General features: G+C 35.1%; 1 protein-coding gene across 1 annotated transcript in view; it reads right to left on the bottom strand.

The window, feature by feature from the left end:
• LOC144444851 (oxysterol-binding protein-related protein 1-like) overlaps window positions 1–26,126 on the bottom strand; it is an 83,180-nt gene that overhangs the window by 4,121 nt on the left and 52,933 nt on the right. Inside the window, exons 12-19 of the mRNA XM_078134402.1 lie at window positions 7,922–8,292; window positions 6,699–6,909; window positions 4,276–4,373; window positions 3,631–3,807; window positions 2,950–3,147; window positions 1,947–2,121; window positions 784–969; window positions 110–233 (exon numbers count right to left, since the gene is read on the bottom strand). Of these exons, the coding sequence (XP_077990528.1) occupies window positions 110–233; window positions 784–969; window positions 1,947–2,121; window positions 2,950–3,147; window positions 3,631–3,807; window positions 4,276–4,373; window positions 6,699–6,909; window positions 7,922–8,292 (1,540 nt within the window). The remainder of the gene's footprint in view (window positions 1–109; window positions 234–783; window positions 970–1,946; window positions 2,122–2,949; window positions 3,148–3,630; window positions 3,808–4,275; window positions 4,374–6,698; window positions 6,910–7,921; window positions 8,293–26,126) is intronic.

Genomic DNA, 26,126 nt, shown 5'->3' with positions numbered 1-26,126 from the left:
TATGATGACATCCATTGTGGATGGTACTTTATAAATAGGCACCATTGTTTATCATTACCGTATTACTGCTGTACATAATAACAAGATTATTTGACATGAATTGACTTACCAATATCACCGTTTTCTAGCATTCTCATATCAGGTCTAAATCTAGAGTCTGTCTGTGGTATGTTTTTCTTTGTATCCTCCTTGAGTTCATTCAAACTCATAGCAAAGTATGTAAAATTGTAATACTGTAAGACAAGGAAAAGAAGACAAGTACTGAGTACACTCACTGAATTCAAACAAATAGTGTGTAATCACATCATTTTTCATTGTTGCTGAAAAGTACTCCTAGTGTAGTAGCCAAAATGTACAATCTGTTGACTTTCTGATAACCAAAATATGATGCATTTTGCATTCCCTTATAAGCAAGACTGTTTATGTATAACTTTTGACCAAGATGATTATATTCATTATAACACAAACAAGCCAGATTTGAATGTGTTTGAACAATAAATATGGCTTTTATACTCTGGTTGTTCTACATCATGACAACTTATCTCTACATCATTGGTTAGATGCAGCTCAACATGAGAGTCAAAATGCCATTATTTTGCCTTATTTTGTAATAACCTATGCTTGAAAAGGTATACTTATATCATTACTCAATAGTTTTCTTCATTTAGCCAAAAAAAATACCAGTGACTTAAGGGTTTGTCACAACCAGTTCCCTTAGGTCACTTGTATTTTCCTTGGCCGAAGGAAGAAAATTATAGGGAAATAATATCCAAATATATATACCTGCACTGAATCGTCTGGCCTAGGTGGAACTCTCCATAATAACTGTGCGTCTGGATGTTCACTAAGGAGACCATGGAAATGGTTATCTGTAGTTGATGATGAACTGTCTGTATCGTCTTCACCACCAGATGGACTGTGGTTAAATAAACCAGTACAGAATGCACCATGCTCCTCATCATTATCAGTCTAAATATAATAACAAATATACAAGGAATTTAATTGATTTGTATAATAATAGCATCTTTAGAAATGATTCCCTTTTATTAATTGGAACCCACTACTCTATAAAGACCTGAGCAGAACAAAAATGAAATCACAGAATGGTATCGTCCGGGGAGGGGGATGACCTGTTCAAGCATATCTGAGTTATGGCTTTGGACATGAAAACAGTGCCAACAAAATGGCTGCCAGACAGCCATATCGGATTGTATCACGAAAAAAATGAACATGCACATGTATGTCATAGAACACTGTCCTAATACCAACTCTGAATGAGATCTGTTCAAGCATGTCTGAGTTATGGCTTTGGACAGGGAAAATTCACAAACAAAATGGCTGCTAGGCAGCCATATTGGATCGTATCATGAAACAAATTCACATGCATGTGTATGCCATAGTATATTGCCCCTGTACCAAGTTTGAAAAAAATCGGTCCAGGCATCTCCAAGAAACGGCTCCGGATGCACGGAATGAACCCAATCCATAAGTACCCGTCCCGGACTTCATCTGGCAGGGACTTAAATTAGATGAGGAAATGGCCATGGAAAAATCATTACACAAACATGATGTGTTGCATTATACAAAATTTAAACTTTCCATTCATGAAAAAGAGTTATATCTTTCTAATACGCCCAATTAAAAAATATTAAGTACAAAAAAACCCCAAGAAAACCAAAGTGTGTTGCTATATAATACTGGTAATGGCCACAACTTTATTAATTTGTTGTAACTGGCTTTTTATCAAACCAACAGTGTGTTGCTATATAATACTGGTAATGGCCACAACTTTATTAATTTGTTGTAACTGGCTTTTTATCAAACCAACAGTGTGTTGCTATATAATACTGGTAATGGCCACAACTTTATCAATTTGTTGTAACTGGCTAGTTATCAGACCAACAAGATTACAAATGTTCTGGGTAAAGAGACACTAAAATGTGTACCTTTTCTGATGTTGGTGAATCTTTCTTTGCAGGAGTAGCACTGCTACGTTTGAATCCATGTCGGTGATGTCGTTTCCCTTCTTTTCCTTGTTTCTTCACCACATCATGAGCTTCTGGATCAATTCCATACAGGAACTCTGTCCATTTTCCAAACAGTATTCTTCTCTTTACTTTCCTACACAGACAGAAACAAGGTAATGACAGTTAGAGGAACACAGTTTGTAAGTTTATGGTTCTTGGTGATCCATTTTGTTTCACATTGATATATCATTAAATTGTTTCAATGACTGAAGCATACTGATACATGTCTAGTTACTGATAGATCTGTGACATGACATGACATACAGACATGACATAAAACCAAAATTATAACAATTTCTTGCAGCAAATAATTTGAAAATTGTCAGGCTCTGTTTACCAAGCCTCTTTATGCCTATCCAACTACCAGAAGTGGTAAGTTTCATTTACTTACCAATTCCTTATGAAGACAATATTATATCTTTCCAAGGTACAAAAATATTCTTTTTACCATATTTTTGTTATATATTTGCATAGACATCAATATTGTTACAACTCATATCAATTAAGTAAAGTGATTCCACTGTGTGCCACAACTGTGTATAGGTTTCATATCAAGCGTAAAAGTTAAGTGTACTGTTTGAACTGTTTTAATTGCTTTAAATATAAGCCAAGTACTACTGTCTCTACAGGTAACTGTAATCAATCAGTAATAGTGTAAACCATGTTATCAGTGGAAAGGCAGTTAGAGAAGATGCCACAAAAATTTGTCAAGATGTCATGACAGCTTAATATAATCACAGTTGGATAATACCATTCACAGTAATCTATTGACTACATCAGGATGGCCATACTAGGCTTTTCATCTGAATGATTGAAATAGTGTTCTTTTTACACCTGATATGAATGCTATAAATAAGTATGGCACACAGTGGAATCACTTAACTTGAGTGTTGTGTACTGTAATTGGCAAGTGTTGACTTACTGTTTGTCAATAATATAGCCATCAACTCGGTGTAATTCTTTACCAAACCATCCACTAGGTTTAAAGTTAATAATAGCTTTATGTCCAGTTTTATGATTGGTCACCTCCATCTGTCCATACTGTTCAAACCATAATTTACCAACTATTATATTATGTACACAATTATTTACATTTTGCCATGTATATACCTCCCCATACCTGCAATACAAAAGAACAATTTTAGTCAATGTTAATTTAAAAGAATTGTCTGCTACCAAAGTAATACTTTGCTTCAGTTATTTTCCCCACGAGTAGCAGCTTCATAGAAATGCAGTAGATAGCAGTACACCAGAAAAAGAATGCAGTATGGCTTGACAGAAATTTACTAACTCTGCTATATTTTACTGTCTGACAATTTTTTACTAATTATGTTACATTACCTTTGCATATGCTACTTGTAATTGATTTGCTTCCATAAAAGGATTGAAATGTAACACTTGCACTTACACTTTGGAACTATTATCAGTTAGCATGCAGTATATATAGATACACCCTTTCAGTGCCATCAAAGAAAACAAATGTGTTTGAGTCTGATGCTTTAGAAGTTCATCTGATTGATTGATTAATTGATACTTATTGTTCAATTGAGTACATACTGGCCTTTCAGCTTATCACAGTTGTGTTTGTATAAACTAAGCTCACCTTGTAAGTTCTACTGAAATAATTCCTTTAGGCTGGATCTCCACACTTTTACCCCAGAATTTAAGTTTTGGGTGTACTGAGCCATGGAAGTTCCAGTTAGGAGAATCTGCATAGAATGCACTGACAGGAGGATGATGACTCACTTGTTCTGATACTAATCGAAATCCCATGTCCTTCCTAGGGAAATAATAGAACAAAATATAACCATGTGAAAGAGAATAAACGAAATATCACCCTCGCCGATAAGATGTCGGTTAAAATTTAGACAAAATACATGTGATGAAACAGAACATTATGAAGTATCACCCCTGGGATCTGGTCATGCTGATGAGATGGTGAAGTCAGTCAGTGAGTTAGGATGATTCCTTTCAAGTTTTATAAGTATAAAGCTAGAGTTTATGGACACACATTCCCACAAAGAATTCTCCTTATTATCTTGTCATTTAGAAATGTCCAAATGATGTTTTCAGAGATGTCACCCATTCTATACCAATCAAACAGTTATAACTGCTCATCTACACCATTTTTTGAAGTTATCAAAACATACCTGCCATCAAATACGTATTTCATGCATAAGTCTTTTTACCTATTCTTTCAATTTTTACATTAGCCCCTCCCACTGTCAATTTATTTGTCATACCTTACCTTACAAGTTCATAAGTTTCTCCTAATAGTGGATTGAATGGTTTCTGCACTCTGTCTAGATTGGATGCACAGGCCACTGTGGCAAAAGCTGCTATATACTGTGAAGTCAAGCAAAGTTACATATCAGTTAGATGTCACATCACAATGATTACTTCATTTTACCATGACTGTATCACATCATGTATAGACACAACACTAAACATTAACTTAATCAGAAGTCTTAATGGATAGAGAAATCTCTAAACTTAAGTTAAGAATTGAGTGGAATAACTTTTCAATTTGAGATGTACTGAATCTGTTCACGTTTTTCATACTACACGAAAAAAAATAATTTTCCACTACATAGGATTGACTAGCACATAACTTATGAAAGCTGATGCAATGACAGTATACATAGGTAGGTGTTTGAGATTCACTGTATAGTGTATGGTGCCGTCATACTGCCAAAGAGAATACATCCACAGGTCATTTCAGCTTCACAGTATGGAGCCCTCATACTACTGTAGACAAATAATACAAGGTGTAGCACCAAAATATAATGCAAATGGTGTGGTCACACAACTGTATATCTTTTTGTTTATGTTTATCATGTTGCCTATCCAGCCCTGTTGTTACCTTTAATACCATATACAATGTATGCTATCATTTGGCTGTTGCCATATGGCATAGTCTTGTTGCTAGCTATATTTGCATTCACCTTTTGGATGTTTATCCACTTGCCTAACCATCCCTGTTGTTATCTTGGCATTATACACCATCATTTGGTTGTTACTATGGATGTGGTCTTGTTGCTAGGCATATTTGCACACCTTCAACATTTTTTTATTCACTTGTTCATTAATTCCTGTTGTTATCTTTGCAATAGACACCACTATCATTTCTTTGTTGCTATGGACATGGTCTTGTTGCTAGGTATATTTGCAAACATTTATTGAATTTTATTCACTTGTTCATTAATTTCAGTTGTTATCTTTGCCAGACACCACCACCACCACCACCACCACCACCACCATTTGTTTGTTGCTATGCACATGGTCTTGTTGCTAGGCCAATTTGCATACATTTAAAAAATATTCACTCACTTAGATACCCATCCCTGTTGTTATTTTGTAATATGCATCATCACTGCTAAGGGTCGTGGTCATGGTTGCTTGGGCCAGTTTTGTCAATATGTTTTAAACAATAAGTGAAGAATAACATCTCCACAAACATCCCCACCAAGTCACAGCTCCATTCCCCATGTAGTTTTGAGATACACATTTTTGACTAAAATTGACATTTTTAGACCTCATTTGCATATTGCCAATGGGATCATCATGTTGTGAATTCACCTTCATCTACACATCCCCATTAAATTTCAATCAATCTTTTGGAATTATAGATTTTTGATCAAACAGATACATTTTCAGACCTAATTTGCATATCACTGATGAGATCATCATGTTATGAATAATTCTACATCTAAACACCCCTAAAAACATTCCCATCAAATTCAACCCAATCTGGTTGGAAGTTTTGGAATTATAGATTTAAAAAAAGCCACATTTTTACACCTAATTTGCATATCACTGATTATGTCAATTCTTAATCTGCCTAAGAATGTCCCCACCAAATTTCAGACTGATCTGCCCTGCAATTTTTGAGTTTTAAGTTTTTTGACCAAAAACCACTTGACCAAAATAACACATCAGTGGTGAGAATTTGAGATTGATTTGAACAATTTCCCAACTAGACATGAGGGGAACATCGCCTTTACCAGCAAAGTGCAATTCTTGCACTTTCTTATCAATCCTTATCAGCTCATTACCATGACTAAGTGTTTGCTTTTTGTAATTACATCTGATAAGCCTGAGTCATCACTGGTACAGGTACTAGGTCAAGACTGAAATGCTGTCGACCGAATGTGTGCAAGTACTAGTGAGTGTGTGACTCGCTTGGGTGAAAGGTCACGATTTGGCTTGGGTGAAAGGTCACGATCTGATCGCGATCATAACATTAGGATACATCGTGCACCGTACATTGACGATGTTACATGTGGTATATAGCCATCAGATATGGGAATTTGCTATTTAAGTATTTCTGTGCTTAATTTTTCAAAAAATTTATTTAACTAACTATGGAACGAGAAAAACTGTAGTTCCGAGTGCAAGGTTACTTTCAAGGAGTGAATCGTTTGAGTCAAGGGACGTTATCAGCTGTTACAACTTTTATAATCTCTGTGTGTGTGTGTGTGTGTGTGTGTGTGTAAACAGCTTAATGTCAAAAAACACAGGACCGATTATATGAGGGAGAGGGAGAGAGAGAGAGAGAGACTCTTTGCCATGCCTACAGCACTACTGAATCTATCAGTTCAGTTGTGCTAAAAAAAACACGAGGACTCGCTCATTTTCTCTCTCAAAGTCAAGAAGATTGAAATGACTTACTTGTAATCGGAGAACTGGATCTTGGCAGGCATCTGCTTTATCTAATAAATGCACATGTTCTAAATATTCACACATTCTTTGTAGAAAACTGAGTGGTTCATTAAACACCACAGGCATAGTAATCTTGGACAACTCTTTGCCAATACATTGTTTCAGTATTGTCCATAGACTAAACTGATCCTTGTTCAACATTGGCATTGGTAGTCTGATCCTGTAGGTCATTAAGACAAAAGAAATAATTCATTATGTTGATGGAAAGCATGAATCCTTACAGGGATGACTTGGAGAATGGGGAGCAATCAGCAAAAGTCAATCTAGCATAGTGTGACATATATGTTTTGCTTAGACTAGACTTGTAACTACTAGGTACAGCTGAATCATTCTGACTGATATGAATCACTTCATTAGTGACTTCATTTCATATTGAACATGAAAATTTGTTACAACAGTCCCTCAAGTAATAGTCAAAACAGATGTTTTAAGTCTCTTTGTCAATGTTTACAGTGTCAGCATTTTACTAAACATGTATTGTTCTGTAGACACTGGCTTGATGTCAATGTGTAAACAATTTGAAATTGGGTACTAATTTGCCAACAAATTTGTGTCATCTTGATAGGGTTCGATCACTAGCAAAGACGAATGCCACAGTTTATACAAGAAAACCATTTATGGAATGAGCAAAAAAACCTGTTAAATATCATTTGGGCGATTGTATAGGGATGATGCCAAACACAACATGATTGTTACAGAAAATATAGCTAAGGAGAAGGTGGGGGTGGTTCTACAAAATCACTTCAATGCATGTACCCCTATCAGACTACTTTATAATATTATGCTATGGTACATTTTTCAGTAATAAAGAATTTGGGAAACACAAGCAGTGAACCTTTACTTTCATCAAAAGAATGCAAGTATTGACTTATGTGGCAACATTATATGTATGATAACTGTTTGTATGCTACTGTTAATTCTTAAGACTTATTATTTATATTTATAATTGTCATTTGACCAGGAAACCAGAGGAAAATCTTCACATTTATGTCCATAAATATGAAAGAAATAGTGTCAATGGCATTGTAGCACAACTGTACAGTTTTTAAAAATGTTTATCCACATGCTGATCCATGCTAGGCATAGGTGTTTATTTGATGAATGATTGTCAAGTTTGTTGACTATAAATGCAATAGTAGGAAAAATGTAACTTGGTGTACATTTGTACTCACCTGTAACCACTGTGTGCGCCAACAGGAGACGCAATAGCGCCATCTTGTGTGTGTGAGTTCTCATTTGTTTCTGATGGCGAGGATTTCTGTGGGGAATGATTAAAAGTATCCCCATCAGAAATCCTTAAACTCTGGAATGTTTCTTCAAAAGGTTGACCCTCCATCATGTCACCATGACTACCACTATTACTTAACTCTTCTGCATCAAAAAACTCATCATCACTAATCGCGTCTATGTAGTGGGAACTCGTCACGGAAAATGAAGGTGAAATTGAACGCTGAAGTTCGTGGTGCTCAGTGGCAAGGACGTGTAATGCGTCTTGTAATACTCTGGACTTTTCTGTCTCCTGTTGTAATTGTAGTTTACGGACCTGCAACATATAAACAGATAAAAACTGTCATTATTGAACTTTAAAGTCCTCTCTGTTTAAAAACATAGCAACCAACACTTAAGTGTCTATCATGTGGGGCCCTAAAATTCACTAGCATGTTCATGACATCATACATGTACATACATGTAGAAGGGCTACCACTACCCAGCTACAAACTGAAACTGTTGGCGACACGTTTTTCACTGTCATAATTACATGAGATGATAGATACATGGTTCATTTGATCACCGCAACACTGACCAAAATTGATGTAAATATCATATACGTTCAATCGACATTTGTTTTGAAAATAGCTTGGATCAACTTCGTCATGCCCGAATACGTGACTGGCAGGTAAACCTCACACAATGCACTTTGTGAATGTGTTGTGGAGAAACATCGGGACTTTATGAATGTGTAGTGCGGAAGCTAATGAGATTGTGATGTTTATTTTTCCTTTAACTCCAGAAGTGACAATTTATCATGGATCGTGCAGTTTTTTTTATACTACAGTACCAACTTGTGGGCATTTTTTACTGATTCTGAGGATAGATTTGGTGATAATTTTTATAAGTTATAATTACATAAACTGACTTTTCAGAAGGTATTGGGGTGATGACTTCAGATATTTTTGTCCCCTTCATTGCCCATTCGGGACCAACTATTACGTTATAATCTGATTAGTCAAATTTATTATAACTGAAAATAACATTTTCTGCCAAATTTTCACCGATTTTGAGCATTTAATCAGTATACAGAAGATTTGCACGAATAGAAATAATTTTACTTTGAATTTTGTTTGTAATAACAATATTTTGTTTATTTGTGATGTCAATAAATAAACAACAAATGTTTGTTTTATTATTAATATTTCAATCCATATTTCGGTTGTGTGTGTGTGTGTGTGTGTGTGTATGTGTGTGTGACATTTGAATGTATGTATTAGCAGGTAATTAAGTGTTTTAAGTAAATATATTTTCCATTCAAATGATACATATACCTTATTTTTCAAAAATATGCAACTCTAAGTATTTTTATATCAATTTGATTACATAATACTCACTCTCACCTTATGTTAATAGTGAGGGGGCTGGTGGTGAACAAACAATCTCATGAGGCAAATGGTGGTTTGAAGAGCTAGAGTTATGTCTCTCCTTCACACATAAACACACAAGTGCACGCACGCACACACACACACACACACACACACGCACACCCCCCCCACACCACACCACACACACACACACACACACACACACACACACACACACACACACACACACACACACACACACACACACACACACACAGGTGGACAGACTTCGCACCATGCCTATACATGTAATACTACTGAACCTTATCAGTTCAGTTGTGCTAAAAACATTTTCCTAACTGTCGGGAACAGCTGATGTCAAGTATACATCTTTAACCGACAGTAAATACATATGAGTGAAATTGCTACTTGCACACTACATTTATGAGACAAACGGCCCATCTAGTCTATGTCAATAAGTCTCAGGCTGTATCTGGCATGGATATGAGCTTACACTGATTCATACAATTTGTTGATAAGACACATTATATACACATATACCTGTGACTGGATTTGTCAGTGACAGATTCTCATTAACATGTCTAAACCTGTGTTTATCACTCAATACATGCAAACATGTTTTATGTCAAACTACAAACCAAGGTATTTTAATTTAATTTGTGCCTAATGCACTATATTGATCTTTCTTTTAAATGCAATTATCAAAAGTTGACTGCAATTTTTCTATTTTTGAATTAGTTCCAGATGGTTATGTCACATTCTGAGGCCACAAATACACACATATATACATGTTCACATAACACATGCTTGAGAGAAAGTTTTTTTTTTGCTATGGTAAAACTTGTATCTGTCAATAATTTCTTATAAAAGATCAATGTCGGATTATGATTCATATTGGGTGTGAAAAAACAGTTGTCTGACAAAGCTGTAGAAAAAGTTTGTTCTGAGCAAAGAAATGGTCCTTTTTATCCCTACAGCTCTCCTGATAAGATAAAAGTAGACAACGGCTGTAGCATTCAAATTGTCAATACTTCTACTTAGACTCTCTCACCAGTCCTCGGTAGCATTGTTATTAGCTGTTTTGTATGTACCAATATCTACCACATAATTGTACTAGAATATCCTTGTACACTGTATCCTCATTGACTACATAGGGCTAATCATTTGTTGATGTGTTACTGTGATGTTCTGTGTTATTGCGATGCCTTGGGGCATTGCAATAACAGTCAACAAATTATTAGCCCTATGTAGAGGGGCAACAGTGCAAGGATATTTAAGTACAACTATGCAGTAGATATCGGTACATACAAAACAGCTCTTTCAGCGATGCGATGCTCAGAGGACTGTGAGAGAGTCTACTTTCTACGGTACCTCATAGCGATCGATGTACATCCATGTATTACTCCACATCATTTCATGTTATTACCATATGCATATGTTGATTCATGTGTGCACTCAGAGCAAAAAAACTCATCTCAAATGAACACTGCACCCTCTGGCGCCACAAAAAACTTACAAACATTACTATACTGTATTTTATCACTAGTCACACATAAGGAAAAGTTCTGTCAAGTCGTTAGCAAGAGCTTTTGTTGGGCCAGACTTTGTAAGAGTTTTTGTTGGACCATACTGAGCAAGACTTTTTGTTGGACCAGACTTAGCAAGACTTTTTGTTGGGCCTTGGGCCAGACTTAGCAAGAGTTTTTGTTGGGCCAGACAATGAAATATAGTAATGTCTAATGTTAGCATTGGGCCAGACTTAGCAAGAGTTTTTGTTGGGCCAGACTTAGCAAGTGTTTTTGTTGGGCAAGACTTAGCAAGAGTTTTTGTTGGACCAGACTTAGCAAGAGTTTTTGTTGGGCCAGACAATGAAATATAGTAATGTCTAATGTTAGCATTTTTTATTTCAAACCAGATGATGCAATGTTAGTGACATTTATGTAAAGTCAGCCTTACACTCTGTTACAGGTGTCACAGCTTTCACCACAAGTTTTGCATAGCCATTCTACTAGTACATGTACCACATGTATATAGTCGTAACCTTTTCAATAATAAACTAGGAAACTATGATAAATTGGACAGCTCACCATCAGAAATAGCTGGATTTTACTACTCAGATTGGGGTAGGTAACTCAAGTATATCAGTGTATGAATTGGGTATGTGTAAATTAAGCTGTATGCATCACAGCTGTTGACTGCATCTTATCCTACACATGTATCAAACCCAACATACCCTACTGACATGTACATGTTCGATGTATATATGCCTATACAATATATCTTTTGATCACACCTGAACTAAGAGAACCAGCTGACAGAATTCCACTCAATAGGCATTACAGAGCAAGACAATGTCAACACTGCTTTGTTAAGGATACTAAGTAGATAAATTCTTCCGGTTTTCCCCAGCTTTTATCAGCAAATGTCTGTACAAATTCAACATGGATATACAGCTTTACAAATTCTCTGATGAACTTGTCCTGTAATCTAACATTAGTTCAATTCATTTAACATTCCTTATCATTATATAGACTAAAACCTTATGGCCTCATGTAGACCTCTCAATTATATGGCTACACTGTCCATTGACAATGTTATTGACACTTTTAAAAAGATCAATACAGTTTAAGTTGGCTGGTAAAAGGAATGTACATGTATGCTATACAATAGAAAAAATGACATGAAACATGTTAATTTGTCCTGTAAATTGAATGACAAATTTCAATACAGAACTACATTGTATGCATGTGTTTCTTGTATAATATAGGCCACAAAGAAATTTTGTATACTAGAGATGTGAAAAATATGAAATATGGGTCGCTGCAATGTGGGAATGCAGAAGGTAGATGAAATTGTTGAAAATGAGTGAAATAGTATATTGACATACATGTCTGAATACTGAATTAACTTTTTGCCACTCTTCAAATATATACTTGCAGCTGATTCTCCTGTACAAAAACAGACCAAGATCTAATGATTTCCGATCCACATATCAAAATCTCAAACTATCAAAATTAAGGCACACCCAAAGGACTCATTTTCCCTTTTGCTTAACACACACTATTGTCTGATCCAGTGGTTATGTTTGGTGACCTTTGACACGAGTTAGATCGGATGTTACTATCAGGTGATATATATGTGATGTTTGACATTTATGAAAATTGACATAAATACATGTGTTCCCGATGTAATATATATATATATATATATATATATATATATATATATATATATATATATATATATATATATATATATATATATATATATATATATATATATATATATATATATATATATATATATATACATATACACACACATATACATATATATACATACATGTATACGAATTTTGTTGCACATGTAAAATTATGTGTGTGTGTATATATTTTATGGAGAATACATGTATGTAGTATATGCTAAAAGTAGTCGATAAGAATACACTACATATTTTATTTATATGTTTGTGTACATGTATGTGTGTACAATATATTGTACACACATAGTGACATACACAAACATTGAATGTACACTTTGTTGACCTGATGAAGCTCTCTCTGTTTAGTCCCATCCATATTTTACCTGTGTTTACTTAATTCACATGCTGTAGACAATGAAAGAATACACCACATAAGGACTGACATCACAGCAAATGTCATGTTATGTAGATTTGGTATAAATAGATGTACGTGTTCTCCATCATTTTGTCATCACTGACACATTCCCAATGTACTTGTATTTGATGTGATCTACAACTGAACAAGGAACTGAACTTGTATTAAAAAACATTTATCCAAGAAAGAGGAAGTTACACATACTGATTATGCAATTAACAATGACCTCTCTGAATTCACTGCACAATAGCCTACGCAGAATACATGTACCTCTCACACCTCTGTAACATTCACATAAATAGGACAGGGTTGTGCACATAGCTATATCAGCTCAGTGGAGCTATGGGGACTGTACCAGCTATGTTAGGACAGGGTTGTGCACATAGCTATATCAGCTCAGTGGAGCTATGGGAGCTGTACCCCGCAGCTACATGTACATCTATGCAACAGCCATATTTTTCAACTGTGTACCAAGGTTTTGGAAAAATATACCCTGTAGCGGAGCTGTGATGCACACAGCTGGTACATACTACATAACTGTGTTTTCTTCCTTGCACTTAGTCCTAGGATGTACAAAATGCTCAAGGTTCCCTGTGTACCTGTAGATTTGAGAACAGCTATCACTACACTATATCACTCTAAAAATTCAAAATGTCACTTACAAAATGTAGGGTAGTGGAAAAGTGTAGTGATAGTCGTACAAACGTGCCAATCTGATTAAAATCCGATGTAGCTGTCGGCTAATCGTTCATTGCTATTTTACCTTTGTTATTTTGCCTGAATTGACCTTCTTGGTACATGTTTACATTTTTTAGCCTGACCGCCTCCTCTACATCTGAACTGGCACACATGCAAACAAATTTCTGCTCAGTGAGATCAGGTTGCGTCTTACTTGTCATGGGCATACATGTACGCATTGAATATCAACAAACATCAACAAACATTGAATATCAACAGGAAGTCCAGTAATTGAACTTCCTGAGCCGAAGTACAACGGCTGGATCTACCTTTACTACTACTACATGGCGTTATTTGTGCACACATGCAACCGACAACATACGAAGTATTTCAACTGTAAAAACTTTCAGTGATTGTATTGCTATATATTTGTTTAGATGTACCTCTATGCATTTCGTCTTATGTACATGTTAGCTACATTGGAACGCGTTCCCCCCTCCCCCCCGTGTGCATGTTTATCTCAGCGAACACCTACGCGTTCTCTGTAGTAGGTTTGAAGTATTGTACGATTCATAGAAATATTTGCCACAGTTGTGTTATATGAATCCAGAAAATAGGAAATTTAAGATATAATTTCTATTAAAAAAAGTCCTCATCGTGAAAATTTCGGTCGCTTTACATTGCATTGCATACACTACAAACTGTCTTCAGTAAGACGCAACCTGATTACGTTCGAGGAGAAGCCTACTACAGAGAACGCCTATGCATTCAATTACTGGACTTCCTGTTGATATTCAATGTTTGTTGATATTCAATGCGTACAGGTATGCCCATGGCTGTGTGTCTCACTGCCCAATTCACTCGATAGTTTTGGAATTATAGATTTTTGACCAAAAAAGAGACATTTTTAGCTGTTGCATATCACTGATGGATTGTGTCATGAACAATTCTTAATCTACACATACCCAAGAACATTCCCACCAAATTTCAGGCCAATCTGCCCAGTACTTTTGGAGTTTAAGTACTTTGGCCAAAAATCACATTTTTTTTTACCGAAAACACACATCTCTAATGTGATCATATTAAATTGAACAATTTTCCATCTACATGCCCTATGCAATGTCCCACTAAATACCAAGGCATTTATATACATACACACATTTCACCATGCCTATAGTACACTGAACCTCAGTTCAGTTGTGCTAAATGTTTGTAGTGCGAAATATGATACAGACGGATCATTTCATATCTTACATACATGACATATGGAACATTGATTATCTGTTCAAACCTGTATGTTAGGCAGTCAGAAATTTGCTCATACTAATAGTACTAATACTGTACTAATCAATCCCTAGACAGGATGTTACACCATGACACCAGTATATACAATACAAATATGAAAGCTTACAAGTATACAACAAATGCTTCCCTTACAAGTTTTAAAATTGAGTCAAAATCATTGAAATTCTGGCATTTTACTCACCACAGAACAAGTAACAAACTCCCTCTCTCACTTTCTAATACAGTAACTATGTAGAATGAGGTAGAATTACTTGATTCTGATATATCACAACAATGTTTGCCAATAGACTTGGTTACTGTGGGTGTTAGTTCCTATAACAAAGTATGACCACTGCTGGCATACATACATGCACATAAGTGATATATTAAACCAAATTATACATTCAGTTAATAATATGCCGACACATTGGCTAAAATAAGTGATTTATTAAGTGATTATATAATCATGTTGACTGTAGCCAGTTGCTCATCATTTCCATGTCATGTGGTATGGAAGTGATATCGATCTATCTATTAGGATAATGGAATACGCAATTTAGATCTCAAAATAATTTGGCCAAAAAAATTATATCACAGTGCGTAGGTTTTAGTTTTAGATTTATTTCCCTTCAATTCTTTTATAATTTTCCAGTGGGTACAGTGTTTTGTTGAAGGCAGTATTTAAGTACATGTAGGTTACATCTATCGGGGTTCCCATTTCGTTTGAGGGTTGGGGTGGGGTGGGGGTTCCCCAAATAAAATTACCATAGGAAGGCACTAAACAAGTGAGAAATACAAAACGTGTAGAAAGAAAATGTATACTATCAATATCAAGGCAGTTGAGGAAGTAGGAATACTACCCACCAGTGTTTTTGCTAAGGTGGGGAACCCCCGTATAAAATTAAAAGAGAAAGGGGAAAAGAGGTAAAAATGTCACTGTTTCTTCCATTTGAAATATATGGTGCTACTGCTAAAACTTTTCTTTTTTCTCATCTGTTTATTACTCTCAATGTTTCCATCTGTCTGTATTAGTGTGTGTGCATGTTTCCATCTGTCTGTATTAGTGTGTGTGCATGTTTCCATCTGCCTGTATCAGTGTGTATGTGTTTCCATCTGTCTGTATCAGTATGTATGTGCGTATTTCCATCTCTCTGTATTACTGTGTGTATGTGCATGTTTCCATCTGTCTGTATCACAGTATGTATGTGCATGTTTCCATCTGTCTGTAACAGTGTGTATGTGCATGTTTCCATCTGTCTGTATCACAGTATGTATGTGTGTTTCCATCTCTCTGTATCACAGTGTGTATGTGTTTCCATCTGTCTGTATCAGTGTGTATGTGCATATTTCCATCTGTCTGTATTACTGTGTGTATGTGCATGTTTCCATCTGCCTGTATCAGTGTGTATGTGCATGTTTCCATCTGCCTGTATCAGTGTGTATGTGCATGTGTCCATCTGTCTGTATCACAGTATGTATGTGTGTTTCCATCTGTCTGTATCAGTATGTATGTGCATGTTTCCATCTGTCTGTATCACAGTATGTATGTGCGTGTTTCTATTTGTCTGTATGTATGTGAGTTTGTAAACTCTCTATAAACTGGGAGAATCAAATATGACTTTATGAACAATGCTCTACATTAACCATGAACCATGATATTCATTTTCATTCTCAGAGCAATGTAGTGAATGGTAAATTCACATATGGAATCTGTTCTAGTAACGAAGTTCAAAAAGAAAATCTTTCAGTTTTATTGAGAATGAAATGGTGATGTGATTGTATGCATTTATCTGGGTGAAGTTTTCAGCATAGACTGTCTGCCTATACATGTGTAGGGTCTACTTGATCGTGGCTTTGCCCATGGAGGGAAGATGTTTTGTCGTAATGGCCATAACTTTCTGGTCTTACAAGGCAACGAAAACTGTACATGTACATTTGTTTAACGTAAAGCCTCATTTGTCCTCTGTTTCAAACACATCCCAGTGATGCATATCCAAAATATTGTATCCCCAGTGTCAAATATGGCATCAAATATGCACAAATAACATGTTAACACAGCCTCTGAGTAACAGTAATTGTCTGACCTAGTATACATGGAGGCTATCCATGCCACACAGCATTGCCAAGCCAGACATAAAAAATAACAAGGTTTATATTCAACTGTATATGTCTGGTATCTGAAGCAACCTTTAGCAGTTTTTTCATAATAAAAGGCACCCATAAAGTCAATTATAATCTAATAAAGATGAATAATATGTCTGTTCTATTCATCTCTCTGAATTACATCTAAGACTAAGAGCACAATTCACTGTAATAAGAATGTGGGCACAAACATCACATTTGAAAATTGATAGTCCTAGAACTGCTGTTACAGTAACATATTGACTTTCCCATCACATGATCATTGTTTTGCTTTTGCAAAGACTACAGCTATTCATAAACTTCAAAAATGTAACCTGTTAACTTTTTATTTTCTGTCACTTTTTCCAGCACACATTATAAATCATATCGCAATGGTATAATTACATTAGATATCACCAATCCATAATAGCAATGTAAATCAACATATTAATATTCATACTGTCCCATGTCAGTTATGACCCCCTTAATCCTCAATTACAAAAATAGCGCCAATGGCATTGTAGCTCAACTGTACAGTTTTAAAAAAATGTTTACACACTGATCCATGTAGGTGTTCATTTGGTGAATGACTTCAGTTTTCTATCCAACCCTGTTGTTATCTTCACAATATATGTGATCATTTTGCTGTTGCCATGGGCGTGGTCTTGTTGCTAGGCACATTTGCATACATTTTTTGAATGTTTATTCATTTGTCTTCCAATTCCTGTTGTTATCGTCGCAATATATGTGATCATTTGGCTGTTGCTATGGGCGTGGTCTTGTTGCTGGGCACATCTACATACATTTTTTGAATGTTTATTCAATTGTTTATTAATAATTGTTCTCTTTGTGAAATACACCACCTTTTGGCTGTTGCCATGTTCATGGCCATGGTTGCTAGGGATATTTGCATACATTTTTGAATGCTTACTCACTTGCCTACCAGATGTTCTTATTTAACCAAAATATACTGCCATTTGGTTGTTGCTAAGGGTGTGGGTCATGGTTGCTAGGGCCAATTTTCTCAAAAGGTTTTGAAGAAAACCTGCATAATAACAGTTTAAGAAACATCTCAACAAGTTTCAGTCTCATTGACCAAGTACTTTGTGAGATATAAGTTTTTGACCAAAAATGAACAATTTTACACCTAATTTGCATATCACTCATGACAGCATTGTATCTTTAATATTTCTTCATCTATACATCCCTAGATGCATTCCCATTACATTTCAGCCCAATCTGCTCAGTAGTTTTGGAATTACATGTATTGATTTTTGACCAAAAAAGACACATTTTTAGCCCTAATTTGCATATCACTGATGGGACCATCATGTCGTGAACAATTCTTAGTATAAACACTGTGAAGAATGTTTCACCCAAATTTCAGCCCAATCTGCCCAGTAGTTTTTAAGTTTAAGCTTTTCGACATTTTTTGACCCAATCACACACCGGTGATAAGATCATTTTGATTTGAACAATTTCCCAACTAGACACCCAAGGTAATGAACCCACCAAATATCATGGTCATGGCAATTAGTCCAGTGGTTTTTGACTTTAAGTCGTTTATACACACACACACACACACACACGTACACACACACACACACACACACGTACACACACACGCACACACACACACACACACACACACACACACACACACACACACACACACACACACACCATCATGCCTATAGCACTATTGAACCTTATCAGTTCAGTTGTGCTAAAAGTAACAACCTTCAAATTATAGCCTATTCCATTACCTCCTTTGAGAGAATAACAACCTAAAACACCTTTCCCACACACACTTCACACCAAACATCTTTCTGATATTTACTTTATTTTAACCATACAGTTTTAATAAGTGACTAATACTTTGTATTTCAGATATAGTATATTTGATGAAGGAGTGGACATTAGGATGTTTGACATTTGTTAATCATATTATTAAACTTGTCAACTAATATATTCATGGATACGCTCATGATCAAACAATTCTTAGAAATCAAAATTTTTGCTCACATCAGCATTATCATTGGGCTTAATTCCATTGCCATTTTCCTAAAATTCAGACTTAACTTCTTAAAATGTTTGGATTCTATAATGTTTATAGAATTTGTAGTAGTTCCTATCTCAATACCAAACTCTTCTCAGGACTTTCTACTCAATCAAAACCATTTTAGAAATTGAACCTCAAATTTTTGACCTGCTGATATGAATTTTTCATTAGAACTATGGACTGTGGCATAGTTCATGTGGCATTGTTTAAAATACTTGTGCAAGCGGAGGCAATTTATCCACTGTCAAGTTGCTATACATTTCTGAATGATTATTGGAAAAAAGTTAAAAGCATTACATCCAAAATAAATGTTTATTCAGCATGATACATCTATTCAAATTAACTGTCTTTTGTCTTTCCTCACACCTTAGGCATGTACATGTACATGTACATAATGCTGATGTTCACCATACAATGTATGTATGTATTGCCAATTCTAGTATCACTAGCATAACTTACATATCTTTCTTTTCACAGACTAGTTTATTGTCAAGATTTGGTATCCCTGATAACATTAGAAGAAAAATTCAATAAAACTGATAGATGTACATGCATTTGTACCATAAATTGGGTAGAGAATGCTTGGAGAATACTTCCAGGTCTCTAGTAAATCTTACCAATTTACTTATGTATCATCCCTATCAAAACATTTGGTGCCTGTGACATACAAATCTACAATGTATACATGTATAAATGATGATTTTATAATACCATTCTAACAATAGTCAAGATTATATCTCTTTTGATCTTTTCATTTCACTGACCTTTACAAGCCAGAGGGGGCGCTGTTCATGAATCACAGTACCCCATGTACATGTAGTCAGTTCATACCATAATTTATATAAAGAAACAAATCTTCATTGAAGACATACTGTAGTCCATCCCCCACGAAAAACAATAACAAAAAAAATGAATTTTGTAAGAACTTGTAAGTATCCCCTTCAAGTTTTCAGACGTAATTAAAAATTTGACAGATTTGGAAATGATATGAAGAAGATATATTTATATCATACACTGCCTGAATATTCAGTTTTTCTTTACCTGGACTGAGTACAAACTTTCAGTAGTGTAGTTACATACCAATGTTTGTCGAAATGGGTATGCATATATTTCATTGCAAAGAGATCACTACAAGTGGACCATGCAAATGTTGTTACCTTTTTTTTTATTGGAAACTAATATTGACCTAGATGCAGTAGCTGTAGTGGTTCTGGCGCTCTTTGCATATTTGCGATCACCTTTTCGATGTTATTCACTTACCATCTCTGTTGTTTTGTGACATACAAAATGTACACCATCATTTGGCTGTTGCTATGAACATGGTCTTGTTGACAGGCATATTTGCATGCATTTTTGAATTTTTATTCACTTGTCTATAAATCCCCATTGTTATCTTTGATATACACCATCATTTGGCTGTTGCTATGGGCATGGTCTTGTTGCTAGGCATATTTGCATACGATTTGTCTATTAATTTCTGTTGCTATCTTTGCAAAAGACACCATCATTTGTTTGTTGCTATGGTCATAGTCTTGTTTCTAAGGCTATTTGCATACATTATTTGTATGTTTACTCACTTGCCTACCATATATTATTGCTGCAAAATGTACTGGTATTTGGTTGTTGCTAAGAGCATGGTCATGGTTGCTAGGGCCAATTGTGTCAAAACATTTTGAACAACATCTGCACAACAAAACGTCTAGCAACATCTCACCAAATTGGCCTCATCGACCAAGTACTTTCGAGATATAAGTTTTCAACAAAAATTCATATTCTTACACCTAATTTGCATATTACTGATGAGATCATCACAATCACATGCTTAAGGGGCTCTTCATCTACACATCCCCAAATATATCCCCATTAAATCTCAATCTGGTCAATAGTTTTAGTAATAAAAAATCTTGACCAAAAAGTCACATTTTTAGACCTATCTGACATCACTGATGGAATCACCATGTCATGAACAAACCTTAATCTACATGTACATGCCCCTAAGAATTTTCCCACCAAATTTAAGGCCAATCTGCCTAGCAGTTTTGGGGCTTAACTGAAGTTTTTTGGACCAAAAATCATGTTTGTTTTTTATATCTCTGATGTGATCATAAAATGAAGTGATGTGGATATGTACTTGATAGTATGCAACATTACATGTACATGTATGACAAGTATTTTTTTAAAAAAGATCAACGTATGTCAGAGATATGGCTTGCTGTCGATGGATGGACATAGGTCATTCCTATAGCCCCCATTTGGGCTTTGCCTGTTTGGAGACAATAAAATGTATATTTAGCCACTCAAAACTTTTCAAGGCTAAACCCCTCATTACATGTACCTTTGATATTAGGTTTGATTACCGAAAAACAACTTTCAAAATAGATAAGAAAGCACACCAGGGAATACAAACATCTTATTATCACTTCATGTTTAAATATTTGAATGTTAGGAAGTCCACTGAGACAGCATACCTAACTCTTACCTGAACCAATCAAATGCACTGTTGCATGTAGTTTCAAGGTAATGTAACTGAGAAGTGAAATGGTAAAGGCAGGTAAGACCAGAACAGCAGTATTAACATACATTTATATTTATTACAAATGCTGAATAAATTTGGGAAGACTTTTATGTTCACATTTCATAAATGTTTATGTCGATGGATTCATTCAGAATAACAAATCATTAAATGGCAAGGCATAATATATTCAACACAAATAAATTGAAATATTAGACCTGAGATACAAATATATATACTATAAATGTATACACTACATTTGATTGACAAGCAACCTGTCAACAATTAAACATACATGTACAATAAACAGGGAATAAAAATGGATGACTACATAAAATCAATCAAAAAATACATTTTTAATGGACTCTGGACTCCACGCCACTAAAAGGCCTTTTTAGATCAATTGAATTGTATAAATCAAGACATGTCCTCAAATCATTTTTCCAGATGAAAGAAGTGAAACATAACACAATTACTTGATTGATGTTATTCTATGACATTACATTTGACTACTGGTTCTGAAAATCAGATGTCCGTCACAAGTATTAACAAATATTGAGACCCAGTCTGATGCACTGTACAACATTTTACCCACAACTCTTTCTGTTTTGTAGTGTTGGACATCATCTCCTTGAAGTCAGACAAATCTCACCAGTGTATAGGGTTTTGTAAAAACATTTTTTCCATTTGGCAAGCGTAGAATTGCCAGTGATGAGTTTCTGAATACCCATTTTCATCGGTTCTGGTATCAATGATTTATTGTAGAAGGAGTAGCAATTTTAGGAATTTGTCAGCAGATTTTCTTGAAAGACATGCAGAATATTTGTAACGAAACTAAGGAAAATATATGCACCTGTTATGACTTTGCCAAAGATATAGATTTATTTGAATAGGTATGACAAAAGAAATTTACATACTAAAACTCATCGTACACACTGACTACCCAAGTTATTGACACTTTGACATTGAAAAGTGTTTTATTCACAGCACATGCTTAATTTAATTCTTAGTTCATTTTTATACAAAATTTAGAACTTTATTTTTGATTCCTAAGCGTTCTTTTGCTACAAATTAATTAAACTTAATTACTATGCTTAAAATGTTGAAAAGTATGGATTATTGAAGAAGTTATAAAATAAGGAACCACCAAGCATACCAGTCAGAGACAGTTGTGGGTAAGATATTGTACAGTGTGATGTTATGAATATAAATTTATTTATTGTCAGACTGGGACTCCAGGCCCAAACAAAAATGGGAAAAAATACATAAATACAAAACTGTCACCTAGTATTTTGAAGGAAACATGTTTCAGATGTGATTATAGCATATAGACTGTATTACACATGTACATTTGTAGGTACATGTATATGATTTTACTAGTACCAGTATATCTCAGTTGAATAATACATCAATGAATTCAGGTGTTATAAACTGAAGTGTGTCAATCATAGTATAAAAACAACACACTTATGAAGAAGAGACATCTGTTACAATGTAACAGACGAGTATGTAACATACAATGTACATGTAATCATACAAGATTTATCTTGACAGTTCGTTATAGAAGAGATAGCACTGTGTTACTAGAATAATGAACTATATGTATGGTACACAGTACTTCAGCAATTTAAAATAAAACCCCTGGCAAGAATCTTAACACTTCTTTAGGGCTGATCTTTAGCGTTAATGCTATACTGTTATCATTGTAAAACTGATGCACAAGAAACGTAATTTCTTCAGATTAGTTTAACACCCCCCCCCCCCCCCAATTTCTCAATGCAAAATGGGAAATGAATGACCTGTCCTTTAAAGGACATGTAGCTACTTCATGGGTGTACCATGACATCTATAAATACAACTCAAATTGCAATTCAAATTGTTAAACATTTTACTGTCTCTGCAAAACATACATTCAATGGGAAATTGTATTAACCAGACTCATGCTTTTATAGCCCTCATGTTGTTTCTGTTGTTTTAGTCACACTTTTCCTTAATTTATACATGTTGATTTTGATGGCTCAGGTAAACATGCATCACACGATGACAGTCATGAACATGTTGAAGGCAGCTTTCACATGTTTTAACTATCATGTGAAAACTATTGCCGAGTAATAATTTTAGACAATCCAACTTTTGATTTCACATTAATACAAGGATTTAATCAACATCAGGCGATTGATCAACTTTTTGCGAGTGCTGAAATAAAGTTCACAGTAATGAATAAACCACACTATCTATGAGACTTTAGAGTTCATATCAAACAAACACATGACATCTCATCGGTAATTTCCGGATTTATATTTGTATCAATTTCACGTTATACCCCAGCTTAGAACCTTCACATACATGTATATGGATTTTGGCAACATTCTCTTCATGCCGGAAGAAATTGGTTGATGTGTGGGTTTGCCAAGTATCATCATTTATAGATGTGACAGCCCACCAAATGGGAAAAAAGTCTCTTGATTTCAGAAACTTCTATTTAGGTGGTGCTGAATAATAAAACCATGTTTTCATAGCATTCAGGTGGTTGTTTTTGTCATTCATTTATTGTGCAACACTCCCTAGCTATTTTTTCAAGATAACAAAAAAAAGCATGCTGCATTGTCGCTTTCATTCCATTTTAGCATGAATTAAAAATCCTTATTGTGATTTTGCCACCCGCACAATGAAATGAACTTTGTCTCCCCCCCCCCCCACTCCTAATTGAAGGAATTATGTTTGTTGTGCTTCAGTTTTAAAATGACACTGCCCCTCCCCCCCCCCCCTAAATGAGGATGGTTTCTGTTATAGTTTCTCACAATTCCTGTTGCAAACCTTGATAAAAAATTTCTAAATACGTCCGATACAGGAGAGTACAATATATTCTCCTAGTCTGATACACTCTGGCTTGTACATTTGTATATGCTAGTATTAACCACTAGGGAAAAATAGTATATAGTTGTGACAGGGGAAAATATTCAAAAGAGAACGAAAAAAAAAATCCATAGCTAACATGACAATGCATAGCGTAACAATGCAATTAGCATAAACCTTTGCACTGGTTATTAAATTTGGACTATCTCCACAAATAAAGTTCAAGGCTATAATGAAATATTGCTATGACAATAAAAATATGCTTATGAATATGACTGAAAATTCTGGCCCTCACCTATTGTCCTGTCTGGTATATATGTATATTTTATAAACACTGAACATGCTGATGAAGCAAGTGTTGATATCTAACAATCTAGATTTTAACTTAAGAATGTTAAATGTATCATACTTTGTACTAGGAACTGAATGAGTAAGGCTCCAAATATAGTGCTTACCAAACTTCACACTTTCATACCTCAACAGTTATTGCAAACAATCTGGAATGTTGCCAGATTGAGCAATATGCATTTAGATGAAGGCAAATTAAAATTGGTTTGTTTATCAATTCATGGCAGTATTCCCTGGATAAAACAGCACAAAAAGGAGTTCTGACTGAGTCTAATGAACAAGGTGACAGAGGTGAATGACCACACAACACCACACACGTCAAAACCTATTTCTATATCAACATGTATAAAGTTACCACCATGAGGTATAAATTTAATGTTGGTGTGGATGCTGAAAGTGTTGATGGAATAATTGTTGATACATGTACATGTACCTAACTATCTAGAATCAGGTATCACATCTCACTTACTACTAAATACTACTATTATTTGTAAATCAATTAGCAAATAGTTTGCTTATAAATTTTGTTACATATACTGTGAACAAATTTATTTTGGTGCATGAAAAATTTGGTGGAATGGCAATTTAGGATGAGTCAGGCACACTTTTAATTAATTTGGCGGACAGTGCAAGGGGAGTTCAGTACAACTGTTGTTGACATCTTTCTCAACAGCTAAATGCAGAATTTTGACAACTTGCAAAGTACATGTACATGTATGTACGTGGAACTTCTGCAGAATGGTGAAATAATTATAGTGCTGAAAAACATCCAACTAAGGTATGTGCAAAAATATGCTGACGAAGCTCTGAACATCATACCTGTCTAGAGGCTATTCGTAGCTTCAAATTTCAAGATCTCTCTGTATACATGTACACTTATGAGACACCAAACAAATACTCACACAGGCAAATGAACTGAATGAAGTGTCTATTAACAGACCCCAGAGAATGTTGTCTGTTACAACAGCCACTTCTCATCTTTAGAAAATAGACACATCATACAAACGTAAGATAACATTTTCTTAGCTTTACATTGTAAAACATTCTGAAAGCATGCATTTATGTGGCAGTTATTCTAAGGGGACTGATGCACCATGGTACCTAGAGGTACATGAAAGGTGGTGTGGGTGGAAGAAGGGGAATGATGCACCATGGTACCTAGAGGTACATGAAAGGTGGTGTGGGTGGGAGGAAGGGAATAATATGCCATATATTGTAAGTTGTGGTTTTCTGTCAGAACCCCAGTAACTTGTTACTGGGGTTCTGACAGAAAACCACAACTTGCAAAGTACATGTAAGGAT

This window comes from Glandiceps talaboti, chromosome 13 (genome assembly GCF_964340395.1).
Source record: "Glandiceps talaboti chromosome 13, keGlaTala1.1, whole genome shotgun sequence".
Lineage (NCBI taxonomy): Eukaryota > Metazoa > Hemichordata > Enteropneusta > Spengelidae > Glandiceps > Glandiceps talaboti.
This window is presented reverse-complemented; position numbering and strand designations above follow the sequence as displayed.